The sequence below is a fragment of the Pezoporus wallicus genome, unplaced genomic scaffold (assembly GCF_028554395.1).
Source record: "Pezoporus wallicus isolate ANWC-B61680 ecotype Strahan unplaced genomic scaffold, APGP_CSIRO_Pwel_v1 contig_3858, whole genome shotgun sequence".
Lineage (NCBI taxonomy): Eukaryota > Metazoa > Chordata > Aves > Psittaciformes > Psittacidae > Pezoporus > Pezoporus wallicus.
Window position 1 is genome coordinate 1,811,280 of NW_026638754.1, and position 26,519 is coordinate 1,837,798.

Here is a 26,519-nt window from a genome sequence, read left to right on the forward strand (position 1 = left end):
TCCAATCTATTTCTGCATTTCCTCGCAGGGACCACGTTCTTTTTCCATGTCCAGCCTCCTACAGTACAAATCATTTCACACAATCTGTTTCCTTGGTCTCCCTTGCTGGTGCCAAAGCAAACTTTTCTAGAGTCTCTCCCATCACACGGCCGAGTGCTCCCTCCAGCCGTGCGGCACTGACCCGCACTGAGCATGCGAATAAGGGGTGTGTTTTAATTGTCTGCTCAGCCTTTCCGTGATCTCACTTAAATGCCCGATTTCGCTATTAGAACACAGATGGTAACCTCCACTGCTCATCCGCAGGCGAGCTGAGGGGCGCTTCGGACCCTGCCGCGACACCCAGCCACCGGCTGGGACCGCCTCTTCTTCCGGGCAACCACCGCCACAAGCACCAGCGTCCGGGCACGGGCATGGGCACCGGCGGGAAGGCTCCGCCCCTCACCCGCCACCACGCTCCCACGCTTCACAGCGCAAACCCCCATCTTGCGCATGCGCAGAGGCGCCCCTCCCTGGCGAGTGGCGAGGAGCGCCCCGCCCTTCCTGCCTTCCTGCGAGGAGGAGCCGGGGGTGGCGGGCGGAGGCAGACGGGAAGATGGCGGACTTGGAGGAGCAGTTGTCCGATGAGGAGAAGGTAAGGCTGGGTGGGGATGTTGCCCGAGCCGGGTTGCCCGTCTGTCCTCCCGGGCCGCTGAGCCGGCAGACCGTGGGGCCAGCCCGCCTCTCGACCCGTGGTTCGTGTTTTTTTACCGTCGCCGCGCGGTCGGGCCTGTCAGTGAGGGGGGGCGGTCAGAGGGTCCGCGGGGAGGCAGGGGGAGGGCTGGCCCGGGCGCATCTCTCGCCGCTCCTTGTACGGTGTGGGCCCTACGCGGGGCGGGGCCCGGTGCCCGGTGAAGGCGGTGGCCCTTTTCTGCCGGCTCCCCGCTGCCGCCGCGCACGGGCAGTGCGTGCTGCTTGGTGTGTGGCCGTGGGAAGAGGGAGAAGGGGCGCGGAAGGACTCTCCCCTCCGCTTCCCCAGCAGCCACTTCCCGTTTCCGAGGCGCCGTGCCCGTGCGAGCCGGCCGCTCCGCAGCACCAGCCCGGCCCTGCTCTTAGAGGGGCTCCGCGCTGCGGCCCTGGTCATCGTCTCGCGGTTCACCCCGCAGGGTCCCGAAGTAGATAGGATGCGGGAGGTTTAGGGGAGGGGAGGCGTGGGGATGAGGAGGGCTGTTTTACTTCCTATTAAGAGACAGTAACTGGGGAAGTGTAAGGTCAAGGAGCAGAGGGTCAGAATTTAGCGAGATGTGCGTGTAATCTCTTTTTATGCCAGTTGGAAACGTCTTAAATCTAAGACAGATTTTTTCCAGAAAAATCACACAAGGAGCAGGGTGTTTGGTAAGACCTCAGTTATCAGTGGGTTTTGGTCTTCCTCTGTTGGATCCAGCTCCATGACAGCTGCTTGTTTAGGAGCTAGGGTGTGGTGGTGTGTGTGCATGGTGCTAGTGTGCTGTCATGTCTTTATGTAACACACAGTATTATTCATTTTTTACTAAAAAAATGTAGGGTTTCATCACTCTGGAAGCTGTGAGATGACTTAAATGTAGGAGACATTGATAAATGATGTTTAAAACTTCTTTGAGATTAGAAGAATGCCTCATGTCTCAGGGATTACAATAAAGCAGATTTTCTGCAGGTTTGAGGTTAACAGGACCCTATTTCAGAGCTAGAGATGCACTGATATGCCAAGATGCATACCACCAGGATCTTACTGTCTTTTTTTCCAAGAGGCTTTAAGACTGTGTCCTCCTTTGCTTAACTTGCATTCATACAACACCTATAAGTAGTCAGGTAATCAAGAAGTATATGTGGTAATCCATGATTCTTAGCCCCTTATAGAAAATACAAGCAACACAAATCCAGTGTGTTGTTCCTGGATCGTATGCATGAAAATACTTAGATTACAATTATCTTGGCATCACTGAATGGTTGAGGGTGGAAGGGACTTCTGGAGTTTATTTTGCCCAAGTTCTGGAGTTTATTTTGCCCAAGTCCCCTGCTCAAGCAGGGTCATCTAGAACAGGCTGCCCAGGGCTATGTGCAGATGGCTTTTGGAAATCTCCAGGGATGGGGACTCCACAACCTTCCTGGGCTATCTGTGCCAGTGCTTGGTCACCCTTGCAGTAAAAAAGTGTCCACTGATGCCCAGAGGGCACCTCCTATGTTTCATTTTGTGCCTGGTTTATTTGTCCTGTCAAATAATACAAGGTAGAACCACAGCTATATCTTGCCTCTGTATAATCTGGGAAGCTCTGCCTGTGCTTTTGTGACTGATGGAATTAAGTTTTGAACTTTCTTCTGTCCATTATTTCCAGTTTTTCTTTTTTTCCCAGACCTTCTAGAGACTTCCTGCCTTGGTATAACTGAATAGAATCAGCACTCTTCCATTGTACATTTAAATTGATTCATTTGCTTCAGTCCCATATAAAATTGATTGTCCTATATGAGTGGAATTTTGCAAGCCTGGCAGTATATTTTATTGGCTAATAAAGCAAAGACGGATAGCACTGCGAACTCTTGGAAAAGTAGGCAAATATCTATGCAGATCTTCTAATGCTGTAAGATTTTAATTTTGGTACATTTAAACTGTGCTATCACTTTACATTAAAAATGTTGTCTCAAACATACTGAGATAAAACAAAAAAAAGATGGATAGCATTTGAAAAGCATTCCCTTCTCACCCATCCGGTTGGATTATAAATAATGTTTGTCTTCATCTATTCCTACATTTCATTTTCACAGGGGATAAATCGCATTGTTCCTTCGTATACTTTTCTCCCATGAAAATCCCATGGAACTGATAGTATTGAAGGCTGATTGAGGTGGTGGTGGTGATATAGTTTTGTAGGTAATTTCAGATGTGGGTAGTTTTGCATAACTGGGACACTGGTTAAACCTGCAGAAATTCAAGGAGGAAAGAAGGTGAGCAAATAACTTTTTTTTTTTCCTCCTTTTCGAAGTAATAATACTGCTGTAAAAGAATAAATAAGTAGGAGATCAAGTGATGCAATGATACAAGTTCTGAACAGTTTTCAGTTCACATCTTGATTCATGTATAGTCAATAGATTTAAGTGTTGCAAAGGCAGTAAGCAATTCCATTTATAGCAGCTATGCCTTCCTGTTGCTATCTAGTAGTCAGTTTGGGATGGCTGTATTTAGCTCTAACATAATTCAGGTTTAAAACTTGCAGTGTTTAGCATAGTTGAGAGTACAGAAAAGGCATGAACTGGTAGTGGCAAACAGAGGGTTGCAGTTTGGGTAAGGAAGTTTTAAAACCAAGGAAGGAGAAGAGCCAGTTTACAAAAAGAAGGTGGTTTCAGTATGCAAGGTTGCATAACTGGTTTAGAACCCAGTCTTGCACCTTAGATTCACATTTTAGCTTGAGATTTTTGAAACTTTGCTTATCTTTCAGTGATGACAGCATGGGGATAAGTTTGAAAAAGCTCTTCTTTAAAAAAAAAACTGAGGGCTATTTGTAGTAATTATGGCATTAAGATTTGTATACATCCAAAGATACAAAGTTGGGCCATTACCAGTGAAAGTTACTGGATTTAGCATTCAGTACCAGGGATTTTCCAGTGCTAAAACCAGCTTTTGTGAGATACATTGTTCCATAGTCACTTTATTCATGTAGGTCACTGAAAGTTCAGAAGCTTTTAAATAGGTGGAATAACATAAGATTGTTTGCTTCAGCCTATAAATAAAAATGAGGTGTGAGAGGTGGAAATCTTGAGGCCCTGAGCTCTTACAGGAGATAGCAGGGGGAGGTCATTGCTTCTGTGCCCTTCCTATGCGTAGTGCATCTTCCTTAAGTTTCGAGTGCAACACCTCTTTATTTATCCAGCATATTTGAAGTAGTTTTGTTAAAGTCTAGTAATCATTTTTTGCAGTTTAATTTTATTCAAGCTTCTGTTTTCCTACCTATGGCTGCATCAAAGTAATTAAGTGCATGTAAAAATGTATTTAATGAGTGTATTAGTGTGAATATAAAAGCTGTAATTTATCTACATGAATTTAGGTAATGATTAGCAGAAGGTACTGATTTTGATGTAAAAGTTGCATTTACTAATGTAAATATTAATTAACAAAACAGCAGTGCAAATGCAAAACAGGATTAAAACTATTTAAATCCTAAAACCAGTGTTCTGCAGTGGGTTTTTGGTGCATAGGAGTTAAATAGCTGTGTTGATATCAGTATAAAGCCTGAGAAAATTGGGACGCCTTCGGGGAGGAAAGGAGAGAATCCTTGTAGGAAAAGATAACACATCTGTCTCTTTTAGTGCAAAATTAGCTTCTGCATTCTTTCAAATGCTGAGGCTATGAATATGGGAATTGTCAAACATTATCTTAAAAAAAAAGATAAGAAAGGGACCACATATTTTTTTCAGTAAGGTTATCTCTTGGTAGTTCCACTTGTTCAGGAAGGTGGGATTTAACAGTAGGTCTTGCTAATTACAGAGCTTACTGTAATTAGAGCAAAACTTCTCTCCTGATGTGGAAGCAGTCCCATTTGTGAAAATGAGCCAGCACTACTTCCAAGTATTTCCTGGTGCACTGGGTAACTTTGTAACTTCTTGAATTACATGTCAAAGCCTACAAATCAAAGTAATAAAGGTGGATGTCTTACACTAACAAACTCTGCAGTGTAGTTTTGACACATTGTTTAAAGAACGATTTTCTTTAGTCACTGTTTTGAGATGAAAAGTCTATGCCAGTAAAATGTGCTCTCTCATATGAGTAACTTTGTCTTTAACATGTAATACATTGACAGGAGATTGCACTTGCACGTACAAGCTCCCCAGTGTGGGAGGTTCGGGTGTTTCCTTAATGCAAACAAACTTTTTTTTCTGCTTTGGAAGTATTAGCTGATTTTCTTTGAACAAAACACAAAAAAGAAAAAACCAAAAAAAACCCCACAAAACAGGCAGACCAAAAAAAAAAAACCCAAAACTTTTAAAAAATCTCTGAATATTTTAAAGCAGTGCATGTTCTCAAAATCATTCATTTTTGAAAAATCTCAAATTCTGACCTCTAGAATTGCCCTGAATGAGACTTCAAGACCATATATGACTAGAAGCAGAATGTGTTGGAGTAGAAGCAGGATTTTAAAAGCCTTTTCTGGGTATAATTGCACTGTAACCTATAAGGTAAAGTTTTGCAAGTGTCCTTAATGTTCTTTCATCAATATGCATTTTGTTTTATATTTAAAAGTGCAGCTTTGCAAGTGTATCTAACAGGAGGAACTTGTGAGCTCTCTGATTCTTGTTTATATTTAAATTCTGTATGGAACTGGAAATGCTGTTGCAAGTTCCAGTGAAAGATTGAAAAACCTTTAATACTTAAATGTGTAATAACTCAGTTACAGTTAAGCATATTTTCTGTTTGAATTGCTGCATAATAAAGCTATGAAAGTTAACATTTTTTCCACAAGTGAAATGTGACAGAAGTTGTGTGGAAGGAATTCTTTTTAGATAAGTAAGGTTAAACTCAATACTTACACTTTGATAACATTTTGAGGAAATTCTCTAATAAAAATAAGGAAGTTGGGAATGCTTCTCAGGCTGACATCTAATTTTGAATACAGCAGTTCTACCAAGATTTAAGGTTTTTAATGTACATGCTGACATACCATAGTGTGTTTTCTTGAGTTAGGAATTATTTATTTTTTTTTTTAAACAAAAGCATCAATGGTCTTGAGATTGAAGGAGAGAATAGAAATTTTAATCACTTTGTGAAATTATAGAAATGTTCAATGATATCTGAGAAATATACTGTATACTGTTATAGCTGGAAATAATAACTTCATTTATTTGTAGAGTTGTACAGGCTGGAAGAAATTTCTTGAGGTAATTTGAATGCAGCTTTGTCAAAGCAGGCCAACTTAGATCAGGTTGCTTAGGGACTTACTCTTTCACCTTTGGGTATTTCCAAGGATGGAGACTCCATAGGCTCCTCTAGGCAACATGTTGCAATATTTGACTACTTCCATGGTCAGAAACTTTTCCTAATGTGGAAATATTGCAACTTGTGTCCTGTGTTGCTTGTCTTTGTTCACCTCCATATAGAACTATTATGCAGTGCAAATATGTCTGCCATTTCTATTAGTTAAAACTTATTATCTGAAGCTTGAAGATGGATACAAATGAAACCTGTTATTCTGAGTATAAGATCAGTGATTTCTAAAGTTGCAGTTCATATATTCTTTTTTTTTTACTAATACTTTGAGGAAATTATGTACTTTTTGTGGATTATGACTTTTACTATGTCATGGAGTATTTGTAATGTGGTGGCACCTCAAGACCATCAAAAGCCCTGTTCTTGCAGGCTTTGTGCTTGCAGAACTTTGTGGAAGCTTGCTACCCAGGAAACCATATTGTTTAGATAGATAAGAGAAACAAACTGAACAAACATGAGCCGGCAGTGTGCACTAGCAACCCAGAAAGCCAACTGTATCCTGGGCTGCATCAAAAGGAGTGAGACCAGCAGGTCGAAGGAGGTGATCCTGCCCTCACTTGGAGTATTGTGTACGGTTCTGGTGTCCTCAGCATAAAAAGGACATGGAACTGTTGGAACAAGTCCAGAGGAGGGCCATGAGGATGATCAAGGGGCTGGAGCACCTCCCGTATGAAGACAGGCTGAGAAAGTTGGGGCTGTTCAGCCTGGAGAAGAGAAGGCTGCGTGGAGACCTCATGGCAGTCTTCCAGTATCTGAAGGGAACCTACAAGGATGCTGGGGATGGACTCTTCATTAGGGACTGTAGTGATAGGACAAGGGGTAACTGGTTAAAACTTAAACAGGGGAAGTTTAGATTGGATATAAGGAAGAAATTCTTTCCTGTAAGGGTGGTGAGGCACTGGAATGGTTTGCCAGGGGAGGTAGTGAATGCTTCATTGCTGGCGGTGTTCAAGGCCAGGTTGGACGGAGCCTTGAGTGACGTGGTTTAGCGTGAGGTGTCCCTGCCCGTGGCAGGGGGATTGAAACTAGATGATCTTAAGGTCTTTTCCAACCCTAACTATTCTATGATTCTATGAAAATAAATAAGGCAATAGAACAAGTTACTGGTAAATCCAGTAGTGAAACCAGAAACAATAATTTGTGATAAATAAGGTTCTGTTGCTCACCAACAGTCATAAAACTACAGTTCTGTTATGAAGGAGCTGCCTTGGTTGATTTGAATGTTGGCAGTCAAAAAGGAGTGCGATAAGGATTTTAGCCACATTACTGAGCAAATCAGTGTGTTTTTGTTGGGCAGCACTATGTAATACTCACTTCTAGTTTCTGCAAGCAGGGTGTAAAGGACTTTGAACTGTCCATGGAGAAATGAAAGCAAATTTTTCAGCATATGGAAATTACTTAAATTGAGTAAAAAGCTTCTGAAATGTAAAATATTTCAAATGTTTTTACTTGACAGAAGGCATTAAAACTTTCAAGCTAATTCTGTCTTCAAGAGAGAATTTTAAGACACTAAAATGTGGAGGGAGGAGGCATACCTTTAGCATGTCACCTTATTCTGTGAATTTTCATAGAGTTGTTGCAATGGTTTGGGTTGGAAGGGACCTTAAAGATCACCTGGTTCCCACTCCCATGCTGTGGGCAAGGACACCTTCTACTAGAGCAGGTTGGTCAAAGCCCCATCTCACTTAGCCTTTTAATAAAGGCATTTTTCATAGAGCAAGCTTTCTTCCCCTGCTGCTGTTGAATCCAGGCTTGATGTCCAGTATTTAAAGAGTGACTACAAAGAAGATGTAAACTCCCTTTTTCATAGGGAGTCACATAGAAAAGAGATGGGGTAATGTGCACAACGTACTACTGGGAGATTCCAGCTAGAACAGGAGGAAAATTTTTCCCAATGAGAACAATCAGCCATTGGAATTGTCTCTCCAGGGAAGTGGTGGATTCCTCAGTGCTGGACTCTTGAGATTCAGCTGGACATGGTTTTGGGACATCTTAAGTCATGCTTTGCCGAAAAAGGTTGGACCAGATGATCCTTGAGGGACCTTCCATCCTGGTGTTGTATGGTTCTATGAATTATAAATAATGATCTTGAAGTAGTAAGAAGGATCATTTTAAATTTATTTTTATTTTTTTTAGTTAAGCCCAAGTAATTAGTTTCTAGTTATTACTCAGGTAGCCCACATTAGTTTCCCATTCCTCTTTGCTGCCTGTATCTGGTGCAGTGGCTTTCAGAAGTCCTCTTTTGGGGTTGTTTGATTTTTATTTATTTTTTTATTTTTTTATCCTTCATTTTAATATGGTGTGATATATAAAGCTATTTTAAGATGGAGACTTTTAAGATGGATATTTAGATACACTGCTGCTGAAAGGCCCTACAGTGAAGTAGTCAGCACCTTTCAAAATGGTTGTTTTTGTAAAAATAAATCTCATTATCCAGGCCAGTTCTTCAGGTAGAAAGAACGCAGCTAGAATGCCTCACACTGTGTAAGAATTACTTTTTGCACCACTATTAAGTGCTGGTACTGTTACATACTTCCAAATACTTGTGTTTTCCTGAATTATTTTTAATACACACATTGCAGTTGCAGTGCAGCTTCAGGCATAGCTATGAAGGAAATGCCTGTTCAAAGCCATACGCATGGAATGTGCCCCTCCTTTCCTGTGCTACAGAACCACATTTCTGCAGTGTTTTCTTCCTCAGCTCTCCCAGAAGCAGAAGTTAGTTGAATACTACCATGCATTTTTTTTCAGTTGAGTTTGGTAGGAAAGCAGTTGCAACGCTACTTTTTTATACTGATTCCCTCTCAACCAGAGTCATTGCCTTTGCTCTGTATTTGTGTGAGATGCTGCATGTTTTGGGATGATTCTTCAATATTTGAAATGATACCCATGGATATGGGTGAGGTTTCATGGGATGCTGAGAAGACAGATTGCTGCTGACATGGGGTAATCACTTTCTCACATGAAAAACAACAAGATGGTTGGTGACAGCCAGCAGGGCTTCACTAAGGGGAATTCCTGCCTGACCAATTTGATGGCCTTCTATGATGGGGCTATAGAACTGATGGACAGGGGTAGAGCAGTTGACGTCATCTACCTGGATTTGTGCAAAGCATTTGACACTGCCCTGCACGGACATCCTTGTCTCTAAATTGGAGAGACATCAATTTGACAGGTGGACCACTCAGTGGATGAAGAACTGGCTGGATAGCCGCATGCAGAGAGTTGTGGTCAATGGCTCAATGTCAAGTTGGAGACCAGTAACGAGTGGTGTCCCTCGGGGATCAGTGTTGGGACTGATCTTGTTCTACATCTTTGTTGCTGACATGGACAGTGGGATTAAGTGCGCCCTCAGCAAGTTTGCCGATGACACCAAGCTGTATGGTTCAGTTGATATGCTGGGGGGAAGGAATGCCATCCAGAGGGACCTTGACACACTTGTGAGGTGGGCTGATGCCAACCTTATGAAGTTTAACCAAGCCAAGTGCGAGGTCCTACACCTGGGTCAGAGCAATCCCAGGCACAGCTTGGGCAGAGAAGAGATTCAGAGCAGCCCTGCGGAGAAGGACTTGGGGGTGTTGGTCAATGAGAAAATGAACATGAGCCAGCTTCAGTGTGCGCTAACAGCCCAGAAAGCCAACCGTATCCTGGGCTGCATCAAAAGGAGAGTGACCAGCAGGTTGAAGGAGGTGACCCTGCCCCTCTACTCTGCTCTTGTGAGACCTCAGTTGGAGTGTTGTGTGCAGTTCTGGTGTCCTCAACATAAAAAGGACATGGAACTGTTGGAACAAGTCCAGAGGAGTGCCACGAGGATGATCAGGGGACTCGAGCACCTCCCGTATGAAGACAGGCTGAGAAAGTTGGGGCTGTTCAGCCTGGGGAAGAGAAGGCTGCATGGAGACCCCATAGCAGCCTTCTAGTATCTGAAGGGAGCCTATAAAGATGCTGGGGATGGACTCTTCATTAGGGACTGTAGTGATGGGACAAGGGGTAACTTAAACGGGAAGTTTAGATTGGATATAAGGAAGAAGTTCTTTCCTGTAAGGGTGGTGAGGCACTGGAATGGGTTACCCAAGGAAGTTGTGAATGCTTCATTGCTGGCGGTGTTCAGGGCCAGGTTGGATGGAGCCTTGGGTGAGATGGTTTAGTGTGAGGTGTCCCTGCCCATAGCATGGGGGTTGGAACTGGATGATGTCAAGGTCCTTTCCAACCCTAACTGTTCTATGAGTCTGTATACTTTCTCAGTGTTTGTCTGGCTGTTTGAAGGCTTATTCACATCACTAAGCTGTTAGCAGCAAGAAGGAATACTTCCTTTAGCTCTTTTCATAAGTGAATTGGTTGCTATGTTCCTGCCACCTTCTAAATATATTCTTCAGCCAGATCAGTTTGCTTCTCTAGATGCTTACAAAATAGATGAGCACTGGTGATAGAAAGGAGTTTGTAAAAACGGATCACAGGGCTTTTAGGAACAGCAAGGAGATTAGGCCTTTTGGTGGCAGCAGCAGCATGGTAGTAGGTCAGTTTATGCCATTAGGAAACACCACCAGCTTGTTTTTAATTTTAAAGGGTGTATTGTAGCTGCTGGTGTAACATCCTGGGAAGTATCTAACTTAAGAATTTAATGAGCAATTGGAGCTGGTAGTACCAAGTATCTGCCTGCCTATGCAAAGGGAAAAACAATGACTTTTTTTTTTTTTTTAAAAACTGCAGGGTTTGCAAACTCAATCTGTTAATGTTTGCAGTACTGACTGACATCAATCACTGTATCTTGCAAATGATTGAACCTTACGCTGTGTTCCTTGATGTGCTACATCAATATGTGTCAATACAAAATTGATTTTTGACTGGTAGAAGACATCAGAGCAGTTTTGTTCTTCATTAGAAGACAGAGCTGCATATTGAAAACAACATCTCAGCTGACTCAAAACATGAGTTTGAATCAAACTTGGAACTCTATACACTACTGTCTTGTCCGCTATTACTGTCTTGTCCAGTATTACTCCATGTGGTACACACAGGATACCAAAATGACTTGCATGTTATTGACTATAAATTCCAGGGTCTTGAGAGAACAGGAACTTACCTAGTTTGAGTAAGGCTTCACTGTGTTAATATTTCTGTAACTACAGGCTGTGCCTGTAGCTACCCATAAATAGAGTTCAGTGGGTCAAGACCAAGCTATTTGTTTAGCTGCCTGTAGAAAGGCTTCCTGAACGAGCAGGAACTACAGCAGAAGGCACAGCTCTGGGAATAGGGCTCTCTGGGTTCTTCACTGCTCCTAGAGTAGAAGCAAAAAGCTCCCTTCTCCTAAAAGTGGTCTCTCATCTACTTTTTTGTCATAGGTTCCTGTGAGTGGAGATTTCTTTTACAAGAAAGGAATGGTGCTCTCAGAAATCCAGAATAGACTTTGTAGCAGCCTTCCAATATCTAAAGGGAGTGCTGCAAGAAATCTGGAGAGGAACTTTTTTTAAAGGACAGGTAGTGACAGGACAAGGGGTATGGCTTTAAATTGAAAGAGTGTAGCTTTAAATTAGGTATTAGGAAGAAATTTTTTAGTATGAGGGTGGTGAGGCACTGGAACAGGTTGCCCAGAAAGACTGGCTGCCCCATCCATGGAGGTGTTCAAAGCCAGGTTGGACAGGACTTTGACCAACCTGGTCTAGTAGAAGTTGTCCTTGCCCACAGCAGGGGGGTTGGAACCAGAGGATCTTTAAGGTCCCTTGCAACCCAAATTATTCAATGATTGTGTGATAAATAAAGCTTTTCTCCTGCTCTCGCACTTTATATAATCACTGTGGTAAAAGTAACTCTTTTTTTGTCCCTGCGATTAGCAACAAAGATGTCTTTGAGTGGAAATTTACTGTGGAGGTCTTATGTTACTTCTCTCTCCCTGTTCTCAAATTTTAATGCAGTTTTTTAGGTGAAACGGGCTTTTAATATCTCCTTCACTATTGCATTTTTATTGCTTTGGAACAGTAAACTTTAACCTGTTACTGAGTGTAAAGGAAGGGTGGGTCTCCCTGCCACAAGGAGTTTATGGCTGAACTTGAAATAAGTGATGTGTAGCAAGGAGTAAGGGCAAAGTATGTGGTTTCACAGCGTCTTGCATACCAGCAAGTTTTTGCTGTGCAGCAGCGTGGCAGTTGATTGAAGGAGGAAACTGTCAGAGCCCTGGCAAATACAGCTGTACCTCAGTAAAATTAAAAGGGAGAAAAAAAGGGGAAGGGAGGTGGGGGAGGTGAGAGGGGGAAGGCTACCTTAAGTTTTAATGTCTCTCCTGTTGCTAGGTGTACCCTAGCTGATTATCAGGAGCAAGTATGTAGTAGTGGAGCTGACTGGGTGGTGTTGGGGGAGCCCCTGTGCTTCAGCTAGGCTGTGTCCATGACCATATTTAGGCACATAGAGCTCAGAAGGTTGGGCTTTTTCAAGCAGTGTCAGTTCCGATGTACCAGGAACAGGAAGAGTAGTCTGGGGCATGTGCAGTCACTGTGTGTAACTTCTTTAAAATAAAACAAACTTTAGAATGTCTCAGACTGGACAAGACTGAAAAAGAAGTAGGATTTCTCCGTCTATCTGGTAGATGTCATGCTTTGAGAGAAATTGTATTGTGCAATAAAGGCAGAAGCATGAAAACAAGGTGGATTTAGCTTAACTGACACCTTTCTGTATATTGCTACCTCTGTGCTTGTGTAATCTGAAAACTGCAAATACTGTAGTAACTGAGTGTAAGCATTTGTTGATAGACCAGTTGTCTAGCAGAATGAAGTTAGGCATTATTATGCCTGGTATCTATGCTCATCTCATACAACAAACATGCCCTTTTGTCTTTCACTAAGCTTCTCAGGCTGAATTTTTACCTTATTTGAAATAGTTTATAAAATCAAAAAGCTTGTAACTGATGTGATGGGAAGCGTTTGGCATCACTTGAGTTGAGAAAGTAAATCTCAGTAGTTCTTGCTTGTATCAGACTTCCATTGAAGTGAGACTGTGAAATGTGAAAATTGGATAAAGAGAAACCCTGCAGTGGGGAATGCTTCTCTTCTCAATGTTCAGAGATTTATATTTTTTTTTATTTTATAACTTCCTCTCAGCTTCTGTATGATTTGTGCAAATTATTGTGCAAACCTGGATGAAGTCACATTTCATTAAAATGTATTTAGATTAATTTTATGCTTTCAAGGAATTTAATATAGTAAATGTGCAATTGTTGTTGTAAAAGCTGTTAGCAAGACCTGGATTTTGTGAGCCACTGTTGATCAAATGTTCTGGATTAGTGAACTCTGAATTGTATAGTTTCTTGCAAGCAGCTCTGCAGACATTTAACTGAAAACGGTGTCTGTAAATCAAATCTTGGAAACTACATCAATAAAACTGTCTTAAAATTTAGGTGGTGTTTTGGGAGTAACTACAGTAATAATAAGTGGAGAAACTTCAGGTGTTTTCTCAGTCTTTTGAGTTTTTAAGGGAATACTCAACTGTAACCTCCTTTTCTATTACTTGCTAATACATTTCATAAGGTTCTCATACTGTGTGTGAAGGTGCATTTCTCTTCACTGAAAAGTTTTTGTCATTTAGACTTTCAAAATATTACGTTGTTTCTGTTTTGACTTGCTCAGGTCTATTCTAATCAGATTTTAAGTCTTATTATATTGAATAACCAACATTGGTTTCAACTGTAATGCATCTTATTGATGTGTTTACTTGAGCATGTGTGTTCTTCAACAGTTCTCAGCAAAAAAAATTTCCTATCTCAACTGGACTGTATTGCAGTTGAGTTTTTTGCCTGTTGCTTCATATTAAAAGTAATGTGCCTGTTGTTATATGTGCATTTTAAAATCTTTTCTTTTACTTGCCGACAAACACCACATTTTATATGGGCTGTCCTGTTATTTAAAAATGTGCTTTCTCGAGTGATAGCTGAGCCAGTGGCTTTTGACTGCCAAAAGGAGGAGATCTTCATCTCACTGAGGTTCATGAAAATGTGTTCGTTTATCCTTCAGTATCAGTCTGCATTTGGAAAACAGAAGCCTGTTTTAGAGCATTTATTTCTGGAAAAAATCAGTGGCAATAAAGAAGCTGTAAATGCTTTTCAATTCTTGTGTGTAAATGAGACTACTAGATTTAATTCTTAGGTGTGCTTCTTGTATTGTATGAGTTGGGGAAATAAGGCTTTTTCAGATACTCATCTCCACAGGTAAGTTAATGGCTTTAACTGATGAAATGGATTAGCTTTAAATGGGCTTCACAAAGGCAGGTTAGCAAAATGCAGAGTGCCTTAGCTGACAAGACTCAGCTTCTGAAGACCTACTAGGTTTTTTGCTTATGTAAGCATGAGTATATTTCTTGATGAGAAATTCATTCCTAATTTGCATGTTTATTTGTCCTATAAGAAGTGGCAAGGATGATGAATTACCACACTGAAAAAAAAATCTCATTGAGGAATTAAATTTACAAGTAAAATCATAGGATGGTTTGGGTTGGAAGGGACCTTGAGGTCATCGAATTCTGGTTAGTCTGTCCTGAGGAAACATCTGTTACTCTTTAGCTATATTATGAGTAATATCCATTCAGAAGTATTAATCTGACTCATAAGAATAGTTATTACTGATAGCAAAAAAGAAGGAAAACCCAGTTTTACATTACCAAAACAGCTGAAAAATGAGGCATTATTCTAGTTGTAGTAGAGGCTTAATATCTCACCTAACAGATATTACTGATTTAGTGGTAATGAGTAATAACGATATGATATGAATGGTAATAAATGAGTAATAAATAATGACCAGTGTAATGATTATTCAGAGTGCAGTTTGGGCACCCATATTTTGCTTAATTTTGCTCATTTAGCTGCTGCCCAACCCCAAAGTGATGGACCTTTTATTTCAGAACTTAGAGCCTGTCTTCCCCTTCTCCTTCATGAGTTATAATCTCCTTCTTAGTACTGTAGGTTAGCTGTATTTCATAGCCTTTAGATTTCTTTGGTGTGAGCACTGAGCTGTGTATGCTGTTTTTAGCAGGAGAGGTACAAAGTGCGTACCTAGGAAACATGCAGATTGGTGATTGGGGTAATCTACCTAAGGCAGATGAGTTCGCATTCCTTTGGGTCAAAGCAGGCAATCCAAGTCATGCTTTTTTCTTATCTGGGCAGGTGTTTTAATAAGCTGCTATAGAAGAAGATGCTCTTGCCTCTCTGTGTCTCTTGTGAGAAGAGTAAACCCTGTGGCATTTATCTCAGTATAATGCAAATTTCTGTTTGCATGGAAAGAGTTCTGAATTTGAGGTATTTGAGGTAGCAGGTAAAGGCTGTCTGCAATCCAGAATGCAGCATTCAGTTTAGAAAGTTGGGAACTGACAGTTTTTCCATTTCCATTAGCCAGCTCTATGGCCATGTGCTGACTTTCTGTGAGCGGTAAGCTGCCTGGGCTAGTAATTTGGGATCTCATTGAGGTTTGAACACTGTTAATGCTACAGTGAAGCTTGGGCTCTGTTAAGAACCAGGGGCTAGAACACTGGATTGCTACCCTCGGCTGTCAGTTCAGGAGCTCTAGCATGCTCAGGTAGTTCTTTTGTAGCTCAAAATAAATATAAAAATGTAAACATGAAGTATTCTTTGGGTATTTTTAAGTATTTGTTGATGGAGTATGTGCCTCTCAAATACTTTAATTTTGAGCAGGAAGCCCAGAGAGTGCAGACACTAATACTCCAACTGTTTATTTCATAAAAACATAGCTGGCAATGTCAGAAATGGGAACTGTGGTTCAGGTGGTATCCTGTATTTGAATATTCAAGGGTGCAAGAGAGCTTTGAATGTCTCCTGAATTTATATAACCATAGTGTGAAGGCTGAGAACTTTGTCAAGTTAAGTTAGGAAATCAACACTTTTTTAATGACAGGTGCCCTTAACAGTTTAAGGGGGAAAGAAGAATGAATGAAAGTGAGTCTGCTGAGTGACATTGTGCAAGTAACGTAACAGTTGAAAAGTTTTAAGGTGCTTCACATGGAAGAAAAAAAAATACCATTTTTTATGTTCCTTTTGCAAGCACATGTGTCTGCAGCTGTGCAACAAACAATCCTGGGAACCAGCCTGGAAAACTAAATTCACTGTGCTTGGGCAAGCAGAAGGAGGGAGAAAGCCTGGGCAGGTGCACATGCTTTTAGTGAGAGTATTGGCTTGTGCTGTGTTTTGTCTGCAAAAGGTTGTGGCTGAAGGCAGTTGCTGAAGGACTCTTTTAACCTTACCTAGGTACTGTGGTACCAAGAGACCTTACAGGTAGACACAGGTGAAATTACATGCTTTAGTGCCTATGAAAGTGTTTAAGCTCATGTAATCTACTGATTACTGTCTGGCTGTGGGCCTTCCAAAAGTTTAGAACCATAGGAAAGTATAATAAAATCAGAGGGGAAGCCTTGAAGATTGAATTTATCTTCATTGTGTTTTTTGTGTGTTGACTACCAGGCATCTATGGACTGGAAGTTGAAATAGATTGTGAGTTATATTAATCTCTTTCTTTTTGCCAGTAATAGAAACCATGAGTGACTCAATTTCCTTTATCTGCTTTTGTCACATATAATCTCTATTCTGTTTGAAGAGGTGAAACTTTATATTCTGTGTTTCTAACAAAGACAGGGTAGTTTAAATAATGTGAACAAATACAGGAATCAGAGTTGCACAATTTCATGTCTGGAATTCATGTTGATTGGAATAGGAATGAATGCATGTACAACCACATAACTGTTTTTGTATTTCAGGTGCGCATAGCAGCAAAATTCATAATTCATGCTCCTCCTGGGGAATTCAATGAGGTGTTCAATGGTGAGTATCTCTCCACTCTGTCTTTTCATTTAAAGCGTCTGTAGCCAGAATTGTATTGCCAGTTACTCTCCTGAATTTTATGTAGCTTATATTTTAGCAACTCTCTTGCTGTAAGAGCTGGGTTTGTAGCTTGTCATAGTAAGCTTTGCAGTCACAAGACAGAATTTAAGTGGAAAAAGGAGGAAAATACCACTTTTCTCAGTGATGTGAGAATGAGCTTGCTTTCTGTTTTTTAATCAGTCGTGAATTAACAGTCACTAGGGGTTTTGTTTAAGAGAGACATGTACTCTTTCTTTTTTTTTTTATTTTTCAGTCTTTAATAGACAATTACATTTTCCAACAGGAAGTAGCTGGAATAAAAATGGTCTTCTATATCTAAGGAAGAATATAATGACAAATATTTAACACTGAATATACAGAGGGCTACTGCCTAATGCCAGTTGTGAAAAGAATATTAATTTTCTTCAGACATTTTTAACCCTTAAATTCTGAACACACTTCATCTTAAAGTGAAAGGAAATTTGAAATTGGCTTCTCTCAACTGTTGTTCCCTGAACTTTACCTAAGATATTATTTTTCTTTAAAAAATACTGTGTTTGTCTTGCATCAAGGTATGTGGGCATACATATCACATAAAGCATATGGTTTGTAGCTGTAGCTTACAAATCTCTCTATTGTTATTAAAGTAAAGAAGGAAGTTTTAATATCCTAAACTTTTAGTCAGTGTCAGGCTGGTGAGAGCTTAAATTTGTTAGAGAATGTAAAAGTGTTTTTCTTCAGTTAAACTGTGACCAGCTGATTATTATTTAAACTTACTGCATTTGTGAAATGGGCAATTGATGAGCTGCCCATTAAACCAGCTCCCTGAAAGTTAATACAATTTCTCACAGCAGTACTGCTATCAACTTTATTGTTAAGCTGGTTTATAGTCGCAGCTACCTGCTCAGTAACTGAGTACAATATGTTTGAAAACACATAACAAAGCATTTGATAATAAATGCCTGACAAGTGTTCAATACGATTCAAACTGACTTCTTAAAAAAGAGAGAAAGCTTTAAACTCCAGCCCTTCAAACTGTGTTTTCATTTGGTTTGGCTTAGGGTTTTCTTGACTTTGTGAGGTTGTTTTTGTTTGGGGTGTTTTGTTGTTTTGTGTTTTGGTTTAGGTAATACTTCAAGTATATTCGAGATATTTATTTTACTTGTATGATACCTTGTGAATCTTTAGAATTTAAAGTGTTATATCAAGACTAATGATCAGCTAATGATCAGTGCATTACATTGTTATTAAAATAGTACCTAGTAAATAGTAAGCCAGTAAGTCAAGTACATAAACAACCATTTACTGCCTAGTAAATATGAAGTCATTCTGAGGAGAGTATTGACTTTATTCTATATTCATGTGTTTCTTGTATGATGATAGAAGAAATGGTATTATGATATATTGTACTCTGGCTACTAAGTGTCACTGAGGAACAAAGAGAAAAATGATAAGGCTTAAAAATTAGTAAGTACAACACGTATATTAATGTTGTCAAAATACAGTAATCACTACAATCAGTATAGTGTGAAGGATTTGGTAGTTTACGTGTTAAAAGTGAACTTGTGAATCCTGTACTGTTCTCATTCAGAACTTCTCTAAAAGGTAGTCTGACAGATTCCTACAGCTGTCACACAGACTGAAGAATGGGGCTTATATATGCTTACCAGGTTGTGTTGGAAGGGATCCATTTCCATACTACTCTTCTAATTTTGTTGAGTCAAAATTATGAAATATGACGCAATAAATTTCATACTTAGTAATCTTATGGGTATGGGGTGGTTTATGGTTTGTGTTTGTACAATCTGTTGACATTTGCTATGTGACTGAAACAAGTTTCTAGTTAACTGTACTTTTATGTTGTAAATACCTTCTTTCAGATGTTCGGTTGCTGCTTAATAATGACAATCTTCTCAGGGAAGGAGCAGCCCAGTAAGTACCAGATGCCATATACTCAGTTGCATAAAAGCAAGATGTTTTTCAGTAAGATTTTGACTGTCAGTAAGAAATTTATTTAAAAAGATGAGTGCTTGGCAAGTAAAACTTTGTGTCGTACATCTTTGATAAAGATTAAATTCTTGGCAGAGGAGAGATCTGTACTGTATCCTAATATTTAGAACAATCGTTTTGGAAATGGGTGACCTGGATTTTGGAACTAGTATCCATCTTTTTGGATTTCATTTTCTGTTTCTTGGTACCAAGCATTCAGTGTTAGGCACTGAACATCAGTAAGATACTGCTTCCGTAGACCCTTCTATATCAAAACATTACACTTACTGTATTTTATGCCAAAATTAGTTTCATCTCTAAGAACAGACATGTCCAGCTTAGTAGGTTGGATCCCTGTGGATTTTAAACTTTGTGTTGCTCCAGTTTCTATGGGTTCCTGTAAAGCCTATGTGTTTGTTTATATCAGGTTACTTGTGAGCATAAATCATTGTGTGGTGTTCATTGGAATCTGTAATTTGAACCAAAGTGATTCTAAGAATTTGGGCCTACTAGATAACAAAGTATTGATATAATTTTTTTGATGCATCCTTGCCCAGGTCATTAGATACTATTTAGATATCTTACAGCTGCTAAGGAAAAAGATTGTGCTTGACGCAGGCGTTTGGTGTTTTTTTTTTTCCTCTTGTAGTGCATTTGCACAGTACAACTTGGACCAGTTTACTCCAGTAAAAATTGACGGTTATGACGAACAGGTATGAATACAATGAAATCCTTGCCACATTCCTTAAACTGTTCAAGATGTTCCGGTATTGGAACATATCTTGGCAAGAAAATGAAAAGAAATGCATCTTTCCTGCCAAAATACAGAGACTATGGACGTCCAATCGTACTAGTTCCATAAGCTAATCATTTAGGGCATCTGAAGAGCTTGAAATTTCAGTCTGTGGTGTTGGCTTGAATTCATTCAGACATGATTTGGAGTTGTAGAAACAGCTTGCTCCATCTGTGGTACTAGAAAACCTGAATTACTGTATTTCATTGTTTGTTGCAGTAAGAGGGTATGATTCAGGATGCTTTGTTTCCGAATCGGTGTCATGTTAGACTTGTCCTCTTGTGTTATATGCATAGTTTATATGTAAATAAATATATATATATATATGTATGTGAGTCTTTGGCTATAAGTAAGCTCCAGTTAAATGTAGGATATAATTAGATTTGGTGTGGGATTTTTTTTTTTTCCCCTTTTTTTCCCAATAGTAAATGTTGTTAAATAAAATTTTACAATACAGGTTTTGATAACAGAACATGGTGATTTGGGAAATGGAAAGTTTTTGGATCCCAAGAACAAGATTTCTTTTAAATTTGATCACTTAAGAAAGGAGGCTACTGATCCCAGACCCCATGAAGTTGAAAATGCCATAGAATCCTGGAGGAATTCAGTTGAAACAGCAATGAAAGCATATGTGAAAGAACACTACCCAAATGGTGTCTGCACAGTAAGTACTAAATTATATAACCAGTGTACCACTATAGACAGAAATCTAAAAAGAAATGAAAAAACTGAAACTGAAAACCAGGAAGATGTGTAGTTCCAACAGTAAAGACAGCAAAGAATTTAGTCCTGTCAAGAGTTCATGTAGGGAAATGAGGCAGAACTTCAGATGTTTCATATTTCAGCTATTGGATTACTGGTGGGGTGGTTACTGCAGGTGATAGTGCTGACTCTCAGTGCTTAAGACCTTCTGTAGACTGCTGCAGATTGATCCCATTGATCCTGGCTGGTTACTTACAAAAAGAAAAATTATCCACAAGACTTGCCTTGGCTTAACCTGACAGACAAAACTGTCAGCAAAGCAAACTGTTTTCTTTCCATGACATTTCCTGTCTATCAAAGTACTATATTCTTACCACCAGAATCAGCAGGTTCTGATGGCTTCTTAAAATAAAACCTCTCAGTCTGGCCTAAATAGCATTCATTTGCTGTTAAGGAACCCTGTGACTGAAGCTCAGCAAACTGATCTAGTGATAGCTGTGGTTTGTATTAACCTGATGGAAAAATTAACTACAGAAAAAAACCCAAAACCATCAGTTGCTGAGTTAAAACATTGAATTTGATTCCAGGCAATCCAGATGAGTTCCAGCTTCTGTTAAGGAAACCAGATTGCATGTTCACTGAGATAATTTTAGTAGTATCTGATTTTAGGGGATAAGCAGGACAGAAGACCAAACCCACCCTTTTAATCACCTTTTTGTTAGTCCGTAAAGGCTTAACTCATCATTTAGTTGTAGAATAACTGATACCTAAAACCCAGCTGGTAAAGCATATAGTCACACCGGTCACTGCTATAGGCTTAAAATGCCTATAATGTAGGAAAATGAGTTTGCAGAACATAAAATTTCAGTTAAGATGCTTGACCTTCAGATTTTCTAATCTTACATTTTTCTGCATTGCAATACACACTTTAATGTTTCATGTATAAAATACTATGTAAAAACCACAATGGTTATAAAATTAAATTTTACAATTTATGTAACAATAAGAGAACAAGATACCTCTAAGCAGTTTGAGCAAGACAGATGCTGAAACAACTTTTTGTTGTTGTTGGGTTTTTGTTTTGTTTGTTTTCATTTCTAATTCAGGTGTATGGTAAAACAGTTGATGGACAGCAGACCATTATTGCATGCATAGAGAGCCATCAGTTCCAAGCAAAAAATTTTTGGTAAGTTTCTGTATGGATACGAATACAGTAAAATACAGCAAATGGAATAACTGCACTAGTGCCATTACACTGGTAACCCTTAGTTCAGAGAAGGAGGTGCTGGCACATCTTGCATGTGACATTTTTCTCTCCTTTCACCCCAAGTTTTTCTGTCAAAAAAAAAAAAAAAATATATATATATCTTCCTTTGTGGTAAGTAAAGTGGTAGGTTACATGTCTGCATCTTCCTTGAAGAGCTTTGTGAACTTCATAGAATTCCTTATGATTCTTCCAGTTTATCACAACAGCACTGATATCCGTGTCTCTGTTCCCTAATACAGTTGCTTCTGCTAGTGTTGTTTCCTTTGTGACTGATAGCATAAATCCAGCTCCTCCTACTTTGAATGTCTTGGAGAAAGGTGACCAAAGATTAATGTACTGTCAGACTTCAGTTGTTAATTTTTTGGTGAGGAAGATGAAAGTGGTCTTGGATGGAATGAGCTCTCATAAATTGCAGCTTGATTTTCTTGTTTCTTCACTTGGTTAAGAGATGTTTTCCACAGTCTGGAGTGAACTTTGGGTAGCTCCTTGCAGTAAACTGGCCAGAGACAACAGAGGTATCACAGTATCAGAAATGAGATAAGGAGCTATCTCTGAAAGATAGCTAATATACACAGTTCTATGAAGAAATGGATTTCGTTATTTTGTTTGCTATTTTGCATCTACTTGAAATCCTGTTAATGTATGTAAGTGCAGAAATATTGTTTTCTGATGCTGAAGGTGAACATTATATTTGTATAGTAATTTGAGCATGTGTCTATATCTGATCAATGATTTGCCCAGTACACTCGTTACACAGTTAATAATTTCTTCCACTGACTTAAACTTGACTAGCTAAGTTTTACATCAATATTAAAAGTTGATGTAAATCAATTTAATATTGATGTAATCAGTATTAAAAGTAACTTGAAGTAATAATTGAGTTTTCTTTTTAGGTCAGAAGTACAAATAAATTCTGGTATTCCAAATAGTTATTTTAATACTATAGTCTTTAAAGAAGAGACTGATATGCAACAACCATTTATAGATGGAAAAAATCTTTCCTGAAAGTTTTCATTAATAAAGTTATGGTCAAACCTGCGTGGGTAAATATTGAGCATGTTTCTAAGACTTTTATAGGGGGCTAGTTAAGCTCCAATTCTAACTCTTAGCAAATTTGAATAAATTTATATTGGTTTGGGGGATTTAGGAATGGAGGAATGTTAACCAAAGTTAAGCAGACTTCTCAGTTATCCACCTGAATGTCTGGGTGTCCAGCCCAGGCCACAGCCAGTGTTTATTCTCAAGGTGTCGCAGGTTTTTAGGCATTTGAAAGGCTGGCAACCTACCATGAAACCAAGTTTGTGGGATGACAGAAAATCAATACAGACCAAAGAGAAACATTCTAAGATTTCTGAAATACTATCAGCATAGTAGCAGAGATGGTTTATTAAAAAATGTGAAAGAAAAGGAAGGACAGTCAATCTCTTACAAAACCTCTGAAGTCAGCAGAGCTAAATAATGATGCATTGTCTTTAACTTAGAGCATTTCCTGCTGAAGGATCCTTCTGAACTTGAACACTTTTTATTGTAATAGCATCTTAAGGACAAAAGAAGATATCCCAGAGAAGAAGCATTGTGTTCATCTTGGCTTTTAGGACTACAAAGCGACTAAAAAGCAAAAAAAAATGTGGTAGCTAGTCATTGAATCCTGTGCATCTATAAAATGTAGTTCAGCATGTAAGCTTTCTTATAATTAATGGGTTGGTCTGTGAGGCTACCGATAATACTAGTATCACTGAGTTAGGGGGCCCTTTCAGTTTCTTAGAGATTCCAACAAGCTTCTTCTGAATTGCCTTAGTCTGAATTTTCAGTGATAATCTGTAGTTTAGATATTGTCTGAAATAATTATGAATGGCTTTATTACTGAGTTAATGTTGTTAGTATCAGGGATGTGTTAATATAGATCTGTTAGTAGCTGTTAATCTTAAAGTCTCTCTTTCCTTCCCCCTACTAACCTTAGTAGAACTGGAACTCGTAGTTTCAACTTTTTCCTTCTTTAAGTGCAATCAAAAGAGGAAACAAGAGACAGCCACAATGCATTTTTAATATAGCTTTAATGTACTAACCTTCTAATTCACTAACCTCATAACTAAAAAAGAAAATGTCTAGTCTACAGGAAAGAAATCAGGTGAAACTACAATCTCCCTATACTCTTTTCCAGATGTTTGAAACTCCCTTTAAGCAATCTGGCAAGGATGTTGAATTTGTGGAAGGAAACTGGAAGGAAATAGTTGTCCTGGAACAAAAATACTAGAAGTGCTGAAAGGCCTAGTTACAGTTCAGCATAGTGGAAAGTCTTGCTACTTTAAGATGGCTTCCATTCAATCTTTTCATAGCCTGATGTGAAGTGTGACTTCCGTTGATCCAGCAAGACATCCAGGTCCCGGAAACAAAATGCTGACTATATATGCCTAACTAATTATAAAGGAGGGGAAGAACATTGGAGGCTTTAGGTACTTTCAGTAGTTAATTCCTTGTTAAAAGGTCCGTGCTAATAAATCTCCTTTGTCCACATCCAAAACTTAGGTTAAGTATTTTGGGAAACTGTTCTCTTCTCAACTTACTATAGGGCTGAATCTTCAAGGAGAGATTTTGTGCATGTGTGCACAGCATATTTCATTCTGTTTGCCTTTGACTATCATTATATGTTGGGTCTTCTTCTTAACCAGTGGGGTGACATCTGATTTCCGTTTTTATTTTCTTTAAAGGAATGGCCGTTGGAGGTCAGAATGGAAGTTTACAATCACCCCTTCAACCACTCAAGTGGCTGGCATCTTGAAAATTCAGGTATGCTTATCTCAGACTGTGTCCTGATCAGTAAACTCTCCAGTTATTATCAAGGGAGATTCAGGCCAGTGTATTAAATATTGTAAGAGAATTTGGGGACCCACTAAGCAAAGCAGAGATGGCCATTCACTTAAGTGTTAGTGAATTCAATTGCATATTTACCTAATCTTACAAACAGAAGAATATGTGTTCAATGATTTAGAAGACTTTCAGAAGGTGTGCTCACCTCAGCTAGGCATGTACCTCTTGTTTCTTGCTTCTTGAATTCAAAGTGGCACAAGCCTTTCCTGAGGGATGCTTTTTTTAAAGTACAACTTTTTTTCTTCTTTAGCTGGTAATAGCAGGATTTCGGTTTTTTTAATGTTACCCACCCAACTGCTCAGAAAGGTGGGAATCTTTGGTTTCAGTCATTCAGTCATTCTGCAGTTTTTGAATCAGGGTCTGCTTCATTCAGAATTTGCCCTTACTGGTGGCATTAGGGCATTCATACTGCCTGAGCAGGAATGCAGAAATCTTGAGACCAAAGGAAGCCTGACTTGTCATGTGGTCAGCAGGGGGACTTGACTTCCTGGATTGGTTGCTTGGAATGTGTTTGCATATTTTCCAGGAGTTTATTAAAACAATTCTGGAATCAGGGACTAGGATCTTAGTGCAGCCTGGCTTTTAGCACAGTACTTTATTCAAGTTCCATTTTCCTGCTCTTTCTATGCCCCCATGAGTTTTGCACTTCCTTATTAGTCAGTGAATTGACTGCAGAAGGAAGATACAATGCAATGTCTTTCTAGCCATACCCTGAAGCTAGGATGTTATTTTAGGATGTGGTAGGTAGCGGTGTTCAGATCCACCCAAGCAGGGGCCTGAATCTGGTTTCACTTTCTGGGGCAAATTCTCTGACAGCTAGAATGATAGTCAAAATATCGACAACCATTATTGTTGTCTGATCAAGGTCATGGTAAGCATCTTAAGTAACGTTTAGGCTTCTCAAGAATTTGGGAGGATGTAAGTAAACTGTCACTCAAATCCAGCTGGCAGCAAAGCATTCTCTCCGCAGCATGCACTTCTGGTTAAATGTTTTAGGAGATTTTTCAGAACAAGCAGGCAGATGTATACCTAATTCTGGGAAAGGTTAGCCCAGTAGCCTAGAAAATAGCCTGATTAGGGATTTTAGGCAGATTTTAATAAGTATCTTGATTTGGGCACCAGCTAATTTTGTCTTTTATTACTGTTTCACATAATTAAGGCATTCTTTACATCTGTTAAAGCCTGTGTTCTGGAAAGTAATGAAAAGTTTCACTTTTTTGCTTTACAGGAGCTACTTGTTTCACCAGGGAATTTTGAAGTCAGTTTCAATTTCTTTAGAAATTGTGTACCATTTCTTCAACATTTGTGGGAGTGTTCCTCTTACCCCCTCCAAATAAAGTGCCTTTTTTTTTCTTTGTTTTTTTTATTTTTGTTTTGTTGTTAAGGAGCAAAATAATCCTCTAGAATATGAACTCACTGCAACTTTAGCAAAATTTCAGAGTACTGAAGTTTGTGTTATTTGCAATACAGCCATTGCCCTATTTGACAGCAATACAGGCATTGCTCTGTTTCTGATAAGAGCTTTTAAAAATAAGTTGGGGCAGATTCCAGCATTGCCTGCTATCTTCAGGTGTTTTCAGTATTTTTAAGGTCACTTGCACAGTTTCTTCCCTTTGAAAAGAAATATCTATTAATAAATTCTAATATAGGATATTCTCAACTGTCTTAATATCTTACATTGATTAATTTTCTAATTATATTTAAGGGTAAAACTGCAATAGCAGAGCTTTTTCCTAAAACCAGTCCCTGTGGTGCTTGGACATTCCCCAACTGTGCATGGAAAAAAACTGATAAGTGTACTGGTTACTAATTTTATCTCTTAGATAATTTGTTATTTTCATCCCTCCTTAGCTAACCTTTCCAAGAGCTTCTATTCATAAGCATCATCCTTCTTGTAGCCTTCTGAACCCAGCCCTAGCATTCTAGAAGGATGTCAGCAGTGAGCTGTAGTACAGAACAGTTACTTCTCGTATTTTGTGTAAGATACAGCGCGTCCCAGAATAGATTTGACTCTTCATCCCTGTTAAGTTTTTAGGCCTGAGCATTTGCCAGGAATGTGACT

At 39.3% G+C, this 26,519-nt stretch overlaps 1 protein-coding gene across 1 annotated transcript in view; it reads left to right on the forward strand.

Annotated features, from left to right (window-relative positions):
- The first annotated feature begins 529 nt into the window (after positions 1-529).
- Positions 530-26,519, forward strand: part of CAPZA2 (capping actin protein of muscle Z-line subunit alpha 2) — a 32,017-nt gene continuing 6,027 nt past the window's right edge. Inside the window, exons 1-7 of the mRNA XM_057412160.1 lie at positions 530-631; positions 16,736-16,799; positions 18,719-18,770; positions 19,477-19,540; positions 20,078-20,284; positions 21,429-21,508; positions 24,298-24,376. Coding sequence (XP_057268143.1) covers positions 593-631; positions 16,736-16,799; positions 18,719-18,770; positions 19,477-19,540; positions 20,078-20,284; positions 21,429-21,508; positions 24,298-24,376 — 585 coding nt within the window. The 5' untranslated portion in view covers positions 530-592. The remainder of the gene's footprint in view (positions 632-16,735; positions 16,800-18,718; positions 18,771-19,476; positions 19,541-20,077; positions 20,285-21,428; positions 21,509-24,297; positions 24,377-26,519) is intronic.